This window comes from Toxorhynchites rutilus, chromosome 2, assembly GCF_029784135.1.
Source record: "Toxorhynchites rutilus septentrionalis strain SRP chromosome 2, ASM2978413v1, whole genome shotgun sequence".
NCBI classification, from domain to species: Eukaryota; Metazoa; Arthropoda; class Insecta; order Diptera; family Culicidae; genus Toxorhynchites; species Toxorhynchites rutilus.
Window position 1 is genome coordinate 214,457,785 of NC_073745.1, and position 17,619 is coordinate 214,475,403.

Sequence of the window (17,619 nt, forward strand, 5' to 3'; positions counted from 1 at the left end):
TTCGGCATTTGGAGGTTTTAGGGTGCAATAAATGTTTCACGGTGGTAAGACTCTCCACTCCCCTCACTAAGGGAGGGCTGCCATAAAAATGAAATATAAATTTCTGCATTACTCGAGAATTAATCAAGCAAATGAAACCAAATAAGGCATGCGAAGATTTCAGAGTGCAATAAATATTTCTGTGAGAGGGGGGTGGTTAGACTCTCCACCCCCCCTCTCTAAGGGGGGGTTGCCATACAAATAAAACTCAAATTTCTGCATTACTCGAGAATTAACAGCTATCCATTAATGAAACCAAATTTAGTATGTGGAGGTTTTAGGGTGCAGTAAATGTTTCACGGTGGTGAGACACTCCACCCGCTCGGCAATTAATCAAACAAACGAAATCAGATTTCGCATGTGGAGGGGGAAATAAATGTTTCTATGATAGTTAGACACTCCTCCCCCCTCTCTAAGGGGGGGGGGGCTGCCATACAAATGAAATATAAATTTCTGCATTATTCGGAAATTAGTCAATTATTCAATAATTAATCAAGCAAACGAAACCAAAGTTGGCATGTGAAGGTTTTAGGGTGCATAAAATGTTTCTATGGTGGTTAGACACTCGTCCCGCCTATCAAAGGAGGGGCCGCCAAACTAATGAAGCATAAATATCTGCATAACTCAAGAACTAATCAAGCAAACAGATCCAAAGTAAGCCTGTGAAGGTTTTAGGGCGCATAAAATGTTTCTATGGTGGATAGACACTCCTCCCTCTCTAAGGGGGGGCTGCCATACAAATAAAACACAAATTTCTGTATAACTCGAGAAATAATCAAGCAAATTGAGCCAAAGTTGGAATGTGAGGGTTTTTGAGTACGAGAAATGTTTTTATGAGGGTATGACACACCTCTGGAATGGAGAGGGGGTCTCATGAAAATAATACACATATTTCAACCTAACATGTTAATTGAAAATTTTCGAAAAACTCTGAAAAAACTGGAAAAGTTCGAAAAATTCAATTCGCATATGTTCTACAATTACGCATTGTCAAGCGTCATGAGTCCATTTGATTTTTGCGCTAACGAAATTGATCTTCGTTCGAAAGTGGAAAGAAAACGTGGATATGATAATGAAAAATAAAATTTGGGCGAGACGAAGTTTGCCGGGTCAGCTAGTTCATGATAAAAATTGCGCTGCGGTGGTAAACACGTAAGTACCATTTTTATTTCTTATCTATTCTTTTCACATTTTTATTCACATTTTTTAGGTCAGAGTTACATGCTTAATTTTGGGAATATTCCGTAACCCATGCACATTTCTGAATGATCTTATAGCTTTCACACTCCTATACTCGCGCGAAAAATCGTTATTTGTGTACGTTGGACTGTGCGCGTCTCTGTGATATTGCTATTATGTGTATGTTGTTAGGCGTTATTAGTATTTATACAAAGAAAAGAGATATAATGGAGTGAAAAAACTTAGTGGAGGTGATCTGGCGTAGTGGTAACATCCATACCTCTCACGCAAAGATCACGCAAAGTTCAATTCTCACTCCCGACATTGTTCCAAAAATGGAAGTTAAAAGTGACGAACCAGCCAAAATGTGTTGAAAGTCAATATAATAGAGGAAAAAAAGTGAAAAAACTCCAGAAATTTTTTTTTCTTTAACTTTATTCAGTTTCAATAGTCATTTAGTTCAGCCACCTCATTGATGATCGGTGGAAGAAAGAAGAAGACATGTCAATTATGCCTACACCATTTTCTAAAAATGACACAGTGAAGTCCTCAACATATTTTTCAAATTTCCTCATTACAATTTCTCATTTTACTTCGTAACTTCGTAACAGGAAACAAAACTCATAATTGTCGGAATTTTTCCTTCTGCATTCGGGTAAACGTTCCATTCGGGTGAATGTCGCATTCGGGTATTTGTAACGTTCGGGTAAACGTCGCATTTGAGTGAATGTTCATTCGGGTATATGTTGCATTCGGGTATTTGTTACATTCGAGTGAATGTCATTCGGGTTTGTGTTACATTCGGGTAAATGTGCTTCGGGTAAACGTGTTTTGGGTGAATGGTATTCGGGTGAATGGGACACAACCATCTATACACGGTCGTTTCTCAAATGGATGATTTTTTCATGAAAGACAGTTTACTTGACTACAAATCGTACACACATAACAAAAAAAATCGAAATGCAGTTTTTGAAACGTTTTTTGACGTGGGACTACGTCTAATCGGAATATATGGGAGGAAAAATGAAAACATAAACACAGAACATGCAGCAAAAAAATGAAAGATTACGAATGCTTATAACTCGAACATTTCTTACTGGATCGGAAAGATGTTTGCATCAATTGATAGGGAATATTTCTACGCATCTATCGCAATTAATAAAATGTTATTTTTCATAAGATAAACAATTTAATGACTTTAAAATGTCAAGCGTTACCTAAACGCCCTAACTGCCACGTTTTGATTGTCCCGATTTGCGGTTTCCCCAACACAGCCATCAAAACCAAGTAAAAACATGAAAGTAGGGGGACTTTTGTTCTCACCGAAATGTGTTCCCTAACACAGACTTCAAAACCAAGGTGCCTGGAGGAAATCGGCTTTGCAAATAAATGCAAACTCCGAGTACTTTTGTACTCACTTGCCTTTGTGCCGACTATAATATGTTTCCCTAACACGAACACACTAACACTTAGGAATCTGGGAAAATCGTGAAACACTAGAGGCTTATGAACTTTCAAGTTTCAAGCAAATTCGCGGTTCGAGAAATACGTACACTTGAGAGATGTAAACTTCAGAGGGAAATGTAAAATAAAATGATCGTTTGATAACTTTTCCGTTCTCATATTTTGTCCTAGCCATCATACCAAACGTAAAAGGACTATCATTGAATTCAATTGTAACGAAGAACATAATCTATCATGCATGAATTGACCTTACATGGCATTTGTTCAATTTTTTTACTCACAAAGCAAATATATTGAATTCGGAAATTGTTTCATTCAATCAAGAATTTAATCAATACAAACAAATGATTGCTAAGCTCAGGTAGTCCCATGTCAACCATGCGGATATATCATAGATATAACCCACAAATTTTTTTTTTTTTTTTGAGTATATAGTATATCAGTATATCGAACCTCTGGCATGTTATGTGTGATGCTAACCACTCGGTCGCAGAAACATACACACGCATCAAAATTGTTGAAGTTTATTTGGCTTTACAAGGGTGCCAAGTTGGCTTACAAATAGTATCATATTATGTGAAACTACATTCACAATTACTTGAGAAAACAAATTGTTATCAGATAATACAAATGAGATCGTTCCTATGATGTTTTTGATATTTCCAATAAACGAAACTAAGTATGTTGTTCGTTTGATTGGGAAAACTTCCTTTTCCTTAGAACACAGTTAAAGAAGCTAAATTGGCAACCACAAATGACGTATCTTAATGCATCTCTTTCGTTTCATATGTACGAATTTTAGGTTGTGTCCCATTCCCGAATATCATTCACCCGAAACACGTTTACCCGAAGCACATTTATAAGTACCAAACGTATCCCCAATGCAACAAATACCCGAATGGACACTTACCCGAATGCAACGTTTACCCGAATGTAATAAATACCCGAATGCGACATTTACCCGAATGGAATGTTCGCCCGAATGAAGAAGGAAAAATTCCGACAAATCAGATTATGAGTTTTGTCGAATCTTCTGTTAGAAGTTACGAAGTAAAATGAGAAATTGTAATGAGGAAATTCAAAAAAGATGTTGAGGACTTCGCTATGTCATTTTTAGAAATAAGTGTAGGCACAATTAACATGCCATCTTCTTTCCTTTCCGTATTGCTCTTTTAGGACATGAGATCATTCAGAAATGAGCATGGGTTATGGAACATTCCGAAAATCAAGCAGGTAACTTTAACGTAAAAAATTAAACGAAAATGTGAAAAGAAAAGATAAGAAAAAAAAAATGGTACTTATGTATTTACCACCACAGCGAATTTTTTATCATGAATTTATCATTTCATGATGAAATTTATTCTGAAATAAGCAATAAGGAACCGAGGCGGCACCAAGCCGCCGAGGCGACGCAATCCGAGTCGGCCGCCGACCCGCCGTCGGAAGCGGCGGCCTCTAGCTAGCAAGCCTGTGTTCCTCCGATTGCCCGGTTTGTTTGAAACATATGAGACGATCCTTTAGTCAGGCATACGTTTACCTGGTGCATTACGTTTGCCCGGTTGATTATGCATGTCATGCATTTTGATTGCCTGGTTGCAAACGTGATCCACCAGATAAACGTATGCCGTCACCGTCTCGGTTCCTTATCCTTGTTGGATTGGGACTTCGCCCCCATTACTGTGATCTCAGAATAAATTTTATTGCGAAAAAAAATCATAATCAAAATTGCACTTCAGTACCACAATACGTATGTACCGAAATTGTCAGATTTCTTTCAAGTAAACGGGATGCGCCATCCATATGAATGGATAAACTCCATTATATGTTATAAAACTGCATTCACTTTTCATTACTTTGGAAAGCATTTTATTCAGCGCCACTATTTTTCAAATTGCATTACCTACGGAAAATACCTTTTGAATGGAAATGATACGTACGAGCCAAAGATGATCTTTATATAACACTGATCAGAAATAAATATACAAAAACTTCCTAATAATAAAATTTGCGTATTATTCGAATATGTCTTTCTTTCGGGTAAGTGTCGCATTCGGATAAATGAAATATCATTCGGGTAATTGTTACATTCGGGTAGCTGTCACTTTCGGGTGTTTGTTACATTCGGGCGAGTGAAATTCGAGTGAATGTCTTTCGGGTAACTGTCTTTCGGGTGAGTGGGTTTCGGGTAAATGTGACACAATCGTATTTTAAGTGCTCTAGAATTATATTACCTACTAGCGGCAAACTTCGTCCCGCCCAAAATTTGTTTTTTGTTGTCAATACCTTCAAACATTCACGTTTTCTCGCTATGAGCAAGTTCATGGGTCCAATCGCAGAACTGTTCATTGATTGATCTTTTAATCGACCGCGTTGAATTTACCTTTTACTATAAAATTCCTAGTATTTCTAACAAAACTCATCAAAACTCATATCAGATTATTTTTAGACACAATTCTCGTTCAAGATTTTTCAACCACTTGCAAATAACATGTTTCGCCGTTACATGGAATAAATGTTCTATACAGTAAATATGATAGAGTAAAGACAGCCCTAAATCAGACAATTCCTTCCTCGAGTTCTGCTCTTATCAACACATCCGGCGATCCTTTTTTTGGTATAGATAGAAGAAGATATAGGAGTGCGTTTCATCACATTAAAATCCATTTCCAGTTTCGAACAAAGATCAATTTCGCGGTGGGAAGGTGGGAAGAGTGTTGAACCACTTTAAAAATGTTTCTTGCCCCCTAGAACCTCCACATGCCACATTTGGTTCAGTTTGCTGGATTAGTTCTTGAATTATGCAGGAATTTGTATGGCAAAACACTCCCCCCCATCAAAGAGAGCGGAGGAGTGTCTATTCACCATGGTAACGTTTCGTGTACCTTAAAATATAGGCATGACAAATTTGGCTTCATTTGCTTGATTAGTATGGCAGTTCCCCCTTAGAGAGGGGGGTGGAGTGTATCATCACCGTAATAACATTTATTGCATCCTAAAACCTCCAAATGCCAAATTTGGTTTTATTTGCTTGAATAATTCTCGAGTTATGCAGAAATTTGTGTTTCATTTTTATGGCAGCCCCATCTAAGAGAGTGGGAGCAGTATCTTACCACCATAGAATCATTTATTGCACCCCAAAAAGCTCCACATGCAAAATTTGGTTCCATTTGCTTGATTAATTCTCGAGTAATGCAAAAATTTGAGTTTCATTTGTATGGAAGCCGCCCCTTAGAGAGGGGGGTGGAAAGAATAACCACCATCGAAACATTTATGACACCCTAATACCTCAATATGCCCAATTTGGTTTCATTTGCTTGAATAATTCTCGAGTAATGCAGAAATTTGTGTTTCATTTGTATGGCAGCCCCCTCTTAGAGAGGGGGTGGAGTGTGTAACCACCATAGAAACATTTATTGCATCTTAATACCTCAATATGCCCAATTTGGTTTCATTTGCTTGATTAATTCTCGAGTAATGCACAAATTTGTGTTTCATTTGTATGGCAGCCCCCCCTTAGAGAGGGGGGTGGAGAATCTAACCACCATAGAATCATTTATTGCACCCTAAAACGTCCATATGCCAAATTTCGTTTCATTTGCTTGATTAATTCCCGAGTAATGTAGAAATTTGTGTTCCATTTGTATGGCAACCTTAGAAAGAGGGGAGGGGTCTCAAACTACCACGAAAACCTTAACCGGCCCCAAAAACCTCTACAGACCAATTCAGTAGTTTTCGAGTCCATAAAAATCAGACAGACAGACAGAAATCCATTTATATATATATATATATATATATATATATATATATATATATATATATATATATATATATATATAAACGTGCGAGATAGCTGCAGCTCTATAACCCAAACAACCGGAGTTCGAATTCCATCGGGGCAATTTCCGTAACCACCTATTCCATTCGTTTCAAACATTTCTATCCTACTCCCACGAAAAGCCAATTGATAAATTATATTTTTAGAAACTTAAATATTCTCATATATACAAATATCAATTCGTGATGTTATAATTACATTTGATGTTAACTATTTTTCGCCATTTGTTTTGTTTTTGTATGTCTGCAGTAAATCGTATATTCGTATGATATTCGTATAAAGTGCATATATGTCGTGTATTCATCCAAAAAGATTCGCAAGCGCCTTCCCTTTTGTATGTATATGCCAGTCAGGTGCATCATATACCACCCACAATTTGGGATATATACTGCTGTATATACGCTGCTTATACGATTCAATGTTTGCTGGGTTGGACATAGTGGCATAGCCGTTAAATAAACTGTCGACCACTTTGCTTTGATTACCAACATTATCAGTACATTTTGGTTCGCTTTTGGTGCGACCGTCCCATCGGAAAGTAAAAGGCTTCATACCCAGGTTCGAAGATGTGAGAGCGATGGGCGAGCAATGAATCCTGCCCAGCTTGAGAACCGGGCACTACAATAACAATATCATATAACTTTGTCCCCTTTGCGATCCGTAAATTTCTAAATTCGCTTGAAAAACCCGCGTAAATTCCGAAATCTGTGTAGAAATAAAAAGCAACTTAAGTGTATTAGTAATGAAAAAACAGTTTGAACAGCTTATATGTGTTCCATATCAATTATTGTTAGAAATAAGTTCATTTTACATATACCTCACGGAACTATTTAGGGAAAAAAATTACAAAAATTTACCAGCTCAGAAGGCTGAAAATCTCTGAAATAAAGATGTAAAGAAATTTAAAAATTTACCTAAAAATAGTAGAAGCCTTTTCAATTGCCTAATATGATATAAACTGTGGGTTTGTCATACTTCTCCAGTCGATGATATTGTTCAACTGGTATGTCATAACCATGTTTCCACATATCGCACCCTCATAACACTTGTAGCACTCATAAATGATTACGTATCATATCACATGGCAGTACATATTATCTTAGCACATTATTTTTCTGTTCAACTCTAGTCTGACAGGAATCTTGTAAACGTTTCAATGAATGAAAAGGGTGATGTTTGAAAAGAACAAGTCCACACAATATGAATGGAGATGAACTGTCAACGCGACGTCGTCTGGACAAATCAAATTTCGCCTTGGTGTTGAATTCCACCTGGCGTGACGCCGGTATAAAATTACTTCAAGAACAAGCTTCGTTCCCCCGATGGTTGACCTACATTTGTGACCACCGGTTTTTGTTGTGGTAAATTTCTCCACCTACCTATTTCGAAGTGCTGAGCCACTTACTAGGGTAAATCCAAAGTCCTACCAGTCCCCGAGCGATTAACAGTAAAATATTGTGCCCCGACGGACATTCTACTGGTTGGTTATCGCAATACTTAATAAATTTAAACTGCACGCTAGACTCGGGCACTTCTTCCCGTAGGAAAGCTGGTTTAGTTCTATGAACGAGAACATCAATTCACACAGATTAATCCTTCTCTTCCTGACAGCTTGCAAATCTGATAATGGCAACTGCCGACAGACCTACATTTGCGCAAGTCCGGTGCACCTGAAATCAAACCGCTCTTAGCTATTACGTAACGATGAAATATTGTTTGGTGTCCTATTAACCCTCCTGTACTCGCGTGCAAAATCATAACACGTAAAGGGTGTGTCACATCAAATTGCATCACGGAAAAAACGCTGTAGAAATTCGCCCAGTAGACCGATCCTTTTGAAAATTTTAGACAGTAAAATAAAAACTATTAAACAACTTTTGGCATTTTCTTTTTATTCATACTTCGAGCCCAAGCCCGTATGCTCGCACCTTCCTCTTTACCCCGTCCATAAGGTTCTGTACAACGTCAGGTTGTAGTTTTTTTGAACAGAAATCCATTTTCTCTTGAAGTCCGCCTCCGATTTGACAACTTTTGGGTTCTTCCGGAGGGCCTGTTTCATATTTCTCTATTGGGCGAGGCTCCGGCGCGTTGGGCGGGTTCATTTCCTTTGGCACAAAGGTGACCCCGTTGGCTTCGTACCACTCCAACACGTCCTTTGAATAGTGGCACGAAGCGAGATCCGCCCAGAAGATGGTCGGGCCCTCGTGCTGCTTCAATAGTGGTAGTAAGCGCTTCTGTAGGCACTCCTTAAGGTAAACTTGCCCGTTTACCGTGCCGGTCATCACGAAGGGGGCGCTCCGCGTTCCGCAAGAGCAGATCGCTTGCCACACCATGTACTTTTTGGCAAACTTGGATAGTTTCTGCTTGCGAATCTCCTCCGGAACGCTGAATTTGTCCTCTGCGGAGAAGAACAACAGGCCCGGCAGCTGACGAAAGTCCGCTTTGACGTAGGTTTCGTCGTCCATTACCAGGCAATGCGGCTTCCGTCAGCATTTCGGTGTACAGCTTCCGGGCTCGCGTCTTCCCCACCATGTTTTGCCTTTCGTCGCGGTTAGGAGCCTTCTGAACCTTGTATGTACGCAGGCCCTCCCGCTGCTTGGTCCGCTGGACGAATGAACTTGACAAATTCAGGTTATTGGCGACATCCCGGACCGAACTTCTCGGATCACATCTAAACTGCTTAACTACGCGCTTGTGATCTTTTTCACTGACGGAGCATCCATTTTTGCCGTTCTTCATCTTCCGGTCGATGGTTAGGTTCTCGAAGTATCGTTTTAGTACTCTGCTGACCGTGGATTGGACGATTCCCAGCATCTTACCGATGTCCCGATGTGACAACTCCGTATTCTCGAAATGAGTGCACAGGATTAATTCACGACGCTCTTTTTCGTTCGACGACATTTTTCCAAATTTACAAAAAATTGACAGTGAAGCATGGCCAACGTGATCTATACACTCTTATCTGATCATAAGCGAAAGCTGAAGATATAATTCCTAAAAATTAAATTTCTACAGCGCTTTTTCTGTGATGCAATTTGATGTGACACACCCTTTATACTCGCGCACGGTGTCACAGACCGAAAATTGAACTTCTCTGTAATGTTGCCATTGTGTATTTTTCAGGCTTTATTGGCATTTATTTGAAGGAGAGGGTATGATTGTATGAAAAAACTCCAAAAAATATGTTTTTTCATCTTTATTATGTTTTAATAGTCATCTAATTCAGCCTCCTCAAAACAGAGTAATTTTTGATACTCCAACACAAATAACGAAATTCGAATTTTTCACTGTTATAAAATAAAAGTAAGCAACTGAATATAATTCATGGAAGTATAAAGAGCTAAAAAAATAACATAAAAACGTATTAATCGATTGTGGTTTTATTGGAGTAAGAATCAGAACATAGCATAATTGCATGTTCGAAACAAACATATTTTTTACATTTCATGCAGTTGTTGCGTATTTTTCGGGTCTTTTATCAAAGAGAAGAATGTATAACGACCTTCTAGATAATTACCAGATGATAAAGGTTCTGGAATATAAAGTTTGCATATTTCTAATATTCTTTGTCTCTGTATTCTTGGTAAACTAAGAATTAATGCCTTTTTTATATGGGACACGAAAAGATGATATAAAAGGATTTCTAGGAACTTCCTTTACCTTTTCTTGTTTTCTTGTCGATATTGTCCATTATAAAAAAATATCCCCGAAACTGTAACTGTAAAAAATTTGCATAAGCCACCGATTAGTTTATAGTTTACTGTTTACAATTATTCCACAAGTGAAATTCTCTCACAAGTGTGTATATGTATGACCATTACATTTAGCGAATAACTATACGAAAGTCAAACATTCATATTTTGCTTTTGAACGTATGAATCTAACGACGAATAGTTAATATATGGATCCGTTCAATCCAGTTACAAAAGGGACTGAAATCAAATAATAATAGTCCGGTAATGATCTTATGCATTATATGCATAAGATATTCCACGCCACTAACATTAATTTATACATTTCGTTCAACAATATTCTATAATATGAAAAAAGGCACTTGTTCAAAAAAGTTACTCCTATACTCGCGTCGGTGTGTCAGACCGAAAGTGTTAAAAAAGTGGCACACGTCCCCTTTGCACCAACACATGCGACACGCTAAACGATGACGAACGACAAATAACGAAGCTAGAGAGAATCGCAAAGTCGTAGTGTTGATATATTCTGAGAAATGAACGATTTATTGATTTCTCGGTCTGACAGACCAATGCGCGAGTATAGGAGTGTTAAAAATTGGAACAATTTTTTCCCTTTCGCTCACATTATCAAGATTCCCTCATTAATGGCAGCCATTTCTCTCTTTCCCCGTCTCATATCATTTGCAGTCAAGATCATCAATATTCCGCGGCGTTGTGTTATGCCTCTGCCTGAACCTGACCTACGCCAATGTGTCCCGCTTCCCACGCGAGCTGCAGCTGCACGGATCGGCCTTCCTCGTGCCCTACGTGATACTACTGCTCCTGGTCGGCCTGCCGGTTGTGCTGCTGGAGATATCCATGGGTCAGTTCCTCGGCCAGGGATCGGCGCATATGTGGCGCGCGGCGCCCTTCCTCAAGGGTAAGTGCTATTATGTAGCGGGTAGAGAGGTGGAATTATATTCGTAGCATAATTATAATTATTTGAAATCGAGCCAAGATGAGATATGAAATGAGGCCGCCACCAGTGTGCCTTGGCATGCTTATATTTGTTGTTTGTGGGGGCGCATACGTAAATACAAGGACAGTTCTAGTTCACCGAAATATATTACGTGCTGCCCATATACCAGAAAACGTCACACAAGATGGTAGGGGACGAAAAGTTTATCTAGGGTACATACCCCCAAAAATGAATGTAGGTGGATTTATGCGGGAAGAAAGTTTTTCTCCAAATGACATTGGGCCTGATTCTCGAATACACTTCACGGTGGAAACGAAATAAACGGCACGCCATTGAACTACGTTTTACGAGTTAGTGAAGTGTCGAAAATAATGATAAGTTTTCAGGCAGAATGAGCACTTTTCAAATAAAAAATCATTAATGAAAATTAACCTCTTCATATCAAACTGGTATTCAAGGTGAGTGGAAAACTTTGTTTTCTTCGTGTGATATAATAATCTTATACAAAAATTTAATCTGAAGATAATTTGATTTTATTATGATAAATTTAGGGCCTGATTCTCGAATACACTTCACGGTGGAATCGAAATGAACGCCATTGAACTACGTTTTACGAGTTAGTGAAGTGTCGAAGATAGTAATGAGTTTTCAGGCAAAATGAGCACTTTTCAAATGAAAAATCTTTGTTTTCTTCATGTGATATTATAATCTCATTTCATCTGAAGATGATTTGATATTATAATCAAGGCGTCTAGAAGTATATACTAAGGTGGGCCAACTTGCTAAAACCACTCTTCAGCCATCTTGGAAGTCTACTATGTTTTGTTTGTAAACAAAACACAATACGCTATTGTCGAAGCTCGCTCGTGATCAGTCTGTCTCTTTCACGCTACAAACAAATAATTCCCCTTCTACTTTTTTTCGTGCTGTTTTCATATACCGCTCCCCTAACCAACTTAGTGACGAAACGGCCTCACCTAGTACCATAGACCCGTCTTGATTATAATGATGAGTTTAGTGGGAAACTAATCTCGTATCCAGATGTCGACACCGTATCGTTGTTATCGCAGATACGTTTCATTCCGTTTCCACCGTGAAGTGTATTCGAAGTGTATTTGAGAATCAGGCCCTTAGTGGGAAACTAATCACGCATGCAGATGTCGACACCGTACTGTTGTCATCGCGAATGCGTTTCATACCGTTTCCACCGTGAAGTGTATTCGTAGTGTATTCCAGAATCAGGCCGATTGGCTCTTAATCTAGATCCCCAACACAATTGTTCGGAGGAATGGGAAAATACTGGGCCTGATTCTCGAATACACTTCACGGTGGAAACGAAATAAACGGCACGCACTTGAACTACGTTTTACGAGTTAGTGAAGTGTCGAAGATAATGATGAGTTTTCAGGCAGAATGAGCACTGTTCTAATAAAAAATCATTAATGAAAATTAACTTCTTCGTATCAAACTGGTATTCAATGTGAGTGGAAAACTTTGTTTTCTTCATATGATATAATAATCTCATACAAAAATTTTATCTGAAGATAATTTGATATTATAAAGATAAATTTAGTGGGAAACTAATCTCGCAACCAGGTATCGACACCGTACCGTTGTCATCGCGAATGCGTTTCATACCGTTTCCACCGTGAAGTGTATTCGTAGTGTGGGCCTGATTCTCGAATACACTTCACGGTGGAAACGAAATAAACGGCACGCCATTGAACTACGTTTTACGAGTTAGTGAAGTGTCCAAGATAATAATGAGTTTTCAGGCAGAATGAGCACTGTTCAAATAAAAAATCATTAATGAAAATTAACTTCTTCGTATCAAACTGGTATTTAATGTGAGTGGAAAACTTTGTTTTCTTCATGTGATATAATAATCTCATACAAAAATTTCATCTGAAGATAATTTGGTATTATAATGATAAGTTTAGAGGGAAACTAATCTCGTATCCAGATATCGACACCGTACCGTTGTCATCGCGGATACGTTTATTCCGTTTCCACCGTGAAGTGTATTCGAAGTTAATTTTCATTAATGATTTTTCATTTGAAAAGTGCTCAGTCTGCCTGAAAACTCATTATTATGTTCGACACTTCACTAACGCGGAAGTAATAATGCATTCGATGATTTTTCCATACCTTCATTTCCTCTCAGGGTAAGTCGCAAAAGGTCGATTTTCGGCCAAAATTTCATGCATTTTTAAGTCATTTGGCATCGAAAAAAAAATCGATTTTCTAAATTTCCTTTGCTCCCCCCTTGGAAGATTTAGGAGGATGAAAAAATCAAGACTTTAAGTGCTTTGAGGCACCCCTAAATCATGTCCGATTGAGCTGAAATTTGGCACAGATAATTTTTTTGGGCCAATAAACAAAATGTACATGGTCGGATTTTGAAATTTGATGATGAAATTTTTCCCATACTTCCATTGCCACCCTAATGTACACACTTGAAATAAAAAAAAATGTTCGTAAAATATTTTAAAAGCTGACGGTTTATGCTTTGAAATGATTATCTAAATAGAATGTTGCGAAAATTTGTTTTCGATTTTCAGTAGTAGTAGTAAAAAAAGATCTACATGGGGGTGTAGGAATTCGAGTTTAAGTCGCTGTATATCAGCTCAAGCTTAAGTACTTTTCTTCCATTCGATCTAATGAGAAAAAAAGCAGCAAGAAACAATATTGCAATTTATCATTTTTATATTATCTCGTTCTCGTTGCAGAAATTCGTGAAAAAAACACATTAAAGATTAATAACTTTCTTTACCTTTTACCATTTCAGGCGCAAGTTTGGTCGGTCGAATCGCGTCCTGGCTGGCAGCGATCTGGACCTCGATGCAATCGGTGATTGCTCTGCTTTACGTCGGAATGTTATCATTCAAATCTGTGCCATTTAGAGAGTGTAATAAGGCAGTCATTATCAACCAGCAGTCCATTCATGTGAGTCATCCTGCGTCGTAAATGATTTTTTTTGCTCCAACTCTGTTTTAACTCAACTGTGTTTCCTATTTTTGCTCATGCACGCTCTACTACTTTCAGAACGGTTACGATGTAGAACCAAACAGCGGACAGGAATGTTTGAAGTAAGCAAATCTTTGCATACGCAAGTGGTTCTAATTTCATAAGCATTTTGGGTTTTTTTTCAAACAGATTAACGTTTCTACGTCCGGTTTGGCGGAATTCACTTTACTTTGGACTGCTGTCGTTAAGTTTGATACTTTTGTGGGTCATTTCGATGGTGTGGTAAGTCTTGGATTGTTGACAAACATTTGTGGTTGTACTAAAAGTAAGCTTTACGTTCACGTTACAGCACACACAGCGGAAAGATCAACAGACGGTCAATTTATCTGTTTGGGTTCCTTGCCTTGATTCTGTTGATTTTTGAGACCGGCTGGGAAGTGACGAAAGCCATCAATGAGGACTATATACCCGAGATTTGGCCATTCTATCCGGAATCATTCGCGGACAGTACGGTATGGTTCAACGCGCTCGTGCAGGTTATCTACTCTCTCAACATCGGTATCGGAGCCCTACCGGTCATTACCGGAAAGTTTCTGTACAAAGGAGATGCCATTAAGTATAATATTGAAATTGATAGCAAAACAACAAAAAATCTAACTCGTTTTGGTGCCTTACAGAACATCGTTTGTCTACATATTCTTCAACATTCTTATAACAACGATCGCCGTCATATTCTACGTATTCCAGTTCCACAATAACGCTGACGATCCCCACCTTCTGTATCCGGAGCTGATCACGCTGACAGCCATCTATGACCGAGCGGTGACGGTTCACGAACCGGAACCAGTTCTGCAGCGATTGATTCCAGCGCTTTCCTTCGCACTGCTTTTCATCTCGTCGATTGTCTCGGTCACGATCTACGTTTACACCTCGACGCGAATCATCCGAAAGCACCCAAACTACACCGTGTGTCTGGCGGGGCTAGTTGTCGCAATAGCTGGACTATTGTGCCCGAACTACATCTTCCCCCGCATCCTGGACACACGGATCGTGGGATCACTGATCGTTTGCGCGATGATTTTCGAAATCATTTTGATCATTTGGGTGTATGGGTCGAAAAATTTGTACACCGATTTGGAGTTTTCGCTGGGACGGCCGGTGCTGAAGGCGTGGCTGTTCATTTGGGGCATCATTCCGGTACTATTGATAGCGATCCTATCCTGGTGGTCAATCACTTATTATGATAATGATCTGCTGATCGACTTCTTCCCCAAGTGGCTACCGATAGTGTTCAGCTTGGGTGTCATAATGTTGCTGGCTTGTGTTGAGATCAGCAAGCAAGTGGACTACAATATTTTCAGTATGATCCACGGTGCAACGAAACCATCCAAAGACTGGGGACCAGCGGATCCTCTGGTGCGTCATGCTTGGAAGCAATGGAAGTCCGTATGCGAAGACACCGGAGAAAGAGACTTCACGTTGAGGCGGCGTGGCACAAAGGATTACACCAACTCTATCAAAAAAGGCCAGTACTCTCACTCGAACAAATATGGTTCTTCAAACAGAAACCTCTCCACTGCAGGAAGCAATTCACCGAATTACAGCGGATCGGTATTTGGAGATTCAGCCATCGAGGAGGACATGAGCGTAGATAAGTATCCGCAATATAGACAGCAACATTCCGCTTACAGTGTGGACTCCAGTCAGGACAAATCACCGCGAACTTCCGCCAGCTCAAGGAAGTCTTCCCACGCGGATAAACGAACTCCGAGCGAACGAAGCCAAGCGGGGCTGATTAGCTCGAGGAAAACCTCGGACAACAGTTACACTTCTCGGATCGAAATAATGGCCGATGACAACGCCTACCGGGGACCTCAGGTCCTCAGGAACCCTCTGGCTAAAACGGAACAAAATGGCAAACCGAATCATCACTTGGCTCCGCCGGCACCGATACATCACATATCTAGCCAACAAAACCACCTTCCGCAGAAACAGAAGCAACTGAATCAGTTGAATGCTCAATCCGCGAATCCTTTCCCGGAAAATGGCTATAACCGTGATATCTACATCAGTAACGGTCAGCCCGATCATATCTGCTGGCGGAAATTCTCTATGAACTCCGAGGAATATTCCACCGAGCTTTAAAACTGTGGCTCAATTTCAAGCAGAGCTTTTCGTCCCCTCCGGTTCTTAGGAAATCGTAATCAATTGTTTAAATTCTGTACATATTAGTTAATGGTTGGAGCGTCGTGGTAAGAGCCTGACATAGTTTAGAGATAATTTAAAGAAAGGGATCGTTGAAATGCGCGAGAAATGCCAATCTTATTTATTATATCAATTGAACCCAAAAACGAAACTAATTACGTGTAATTTTTAGATATTATTCCTCTACAGTCGTGATCAAATGTTCAAGAGCATCCATTCGTTATTCTTTCTTTTTGCATGTACAATTTGTTATGAATATGTAGGATAATAACTTCGAGGGATTGTAGGCAATTTACCCTAATTTGTAGGTCTACGGGAATAATAGTATTTCTGTTCCCGATTAGACACTAGCCTGTTAGTGGAAACACACACACACACACACACATTCACACACACACACACACACACACACACCGAATAGTGCTTCTTTTTCGAAAGGTATGGAAAAGAAAGAACATAAATCATAGTATTAACTTTTTGAGCTGGTATAAACATTCCGAAAAACTGTTTCTTGTATGATTGTTTTTCCAAGGGAAGAAATTCCGGTGGGAAACTGCTCTAAAATAAAGTGCCAATGCCAAGAATAATTAAATTTACACTAAGAAAGGCATGATGAACATGAAACGGAAGAATATACTGTTCTCAATTAAATGCTCCCAGCTGTCAATTATAATGTGATGTTTTACTATCGCTCCACAGGGTGATTATCGATTTAGTTTAACAAACGGTGATTGTACTTCCCGGTGGTCTTAAATATTTGATCGCTGTTGTAATACGTTGGTAAATAGTACTTGTTAATATGGTTCGTAGTTATACTGAGGAAACATACATTCCCTGAGTTTTCATTTAGTGCATATGACTGATTGAAAGATGACCAAATATTTGTTCGCTCTTCACTGTTATAAAAAAAAGGACAAAAACAAAACACAATGCCTAATATGGGATTTAAAACGATTTAGTAATCTAGGTGACGTTGGTAGTCATGAATCTTTAAAAAAATCTATCCAAAGTAAGCTGATTGAACTAGAGCTTTTGACAGTGTAAATATCAGAGATGAATAAAGTCTTATTACAAATTATTTATGCAAAATTATGAATAATGGATAATATCACATCCTTTGGCACATATCGGCAAATTGATTGGAATAACACTCGTTTTTTTTAATCTGAATAGAAGAAACCGACTCTGTCAAGGAAAAGTTTCAATATATTGAAAATGTTGAGGCCTGAAAATATTTTTCGCACGATTAAGAAAATATTAACAATAATCATTCCGATTTG

The 17,619-nt window shown here is 38.9% G+C and overlaps 1 protein-coding gene across 6 annotated transcripts in view; it reads left to right on the forward strand.

Moving 5' to 3' along the window:
* Positions 1-17,396, forward strand: part of LOC129764698 (sodium- and chloride-dependent neutral and basic amino acid transporter B(0+)) — a 294,398-nt gene extending 277,002 nt beyond the window's left edge. For all 6 annotated transcript variants that reach the window (XM_055764056.1, XM_055764060.1, XM_055764059.1 and 3 more), the window contains 6 exons: positions 10,897-11,128; positions 13,956-14,113; positions 14,213-14,256; positions 14,324-14,416; positions 14,484-14,750; positions 14,812-17,396. In XM_055764056.1, coding sequence (XP_055620031.1) covers positions 10,897-11,128; positions 13,956-14,113; positions 14,213-14,256; positions 14,324-14,416; positions 14,484-14,750; positions 14,812-16,279 — 2,262 coding nt within the window. In that variant the 3' untranslated portion in view covers positions 16,280-17,396. The remainder of the gene's footprint in view (positions 1-10,896; positions 11,129-13,955; positions 14,114-14,212; positions 14,257-14,323; positions 14,417-14,483; positions 14,751-14,811) is intronic.
* Positions 17,397-17,619: the final 223 nt, after the last annotated feature.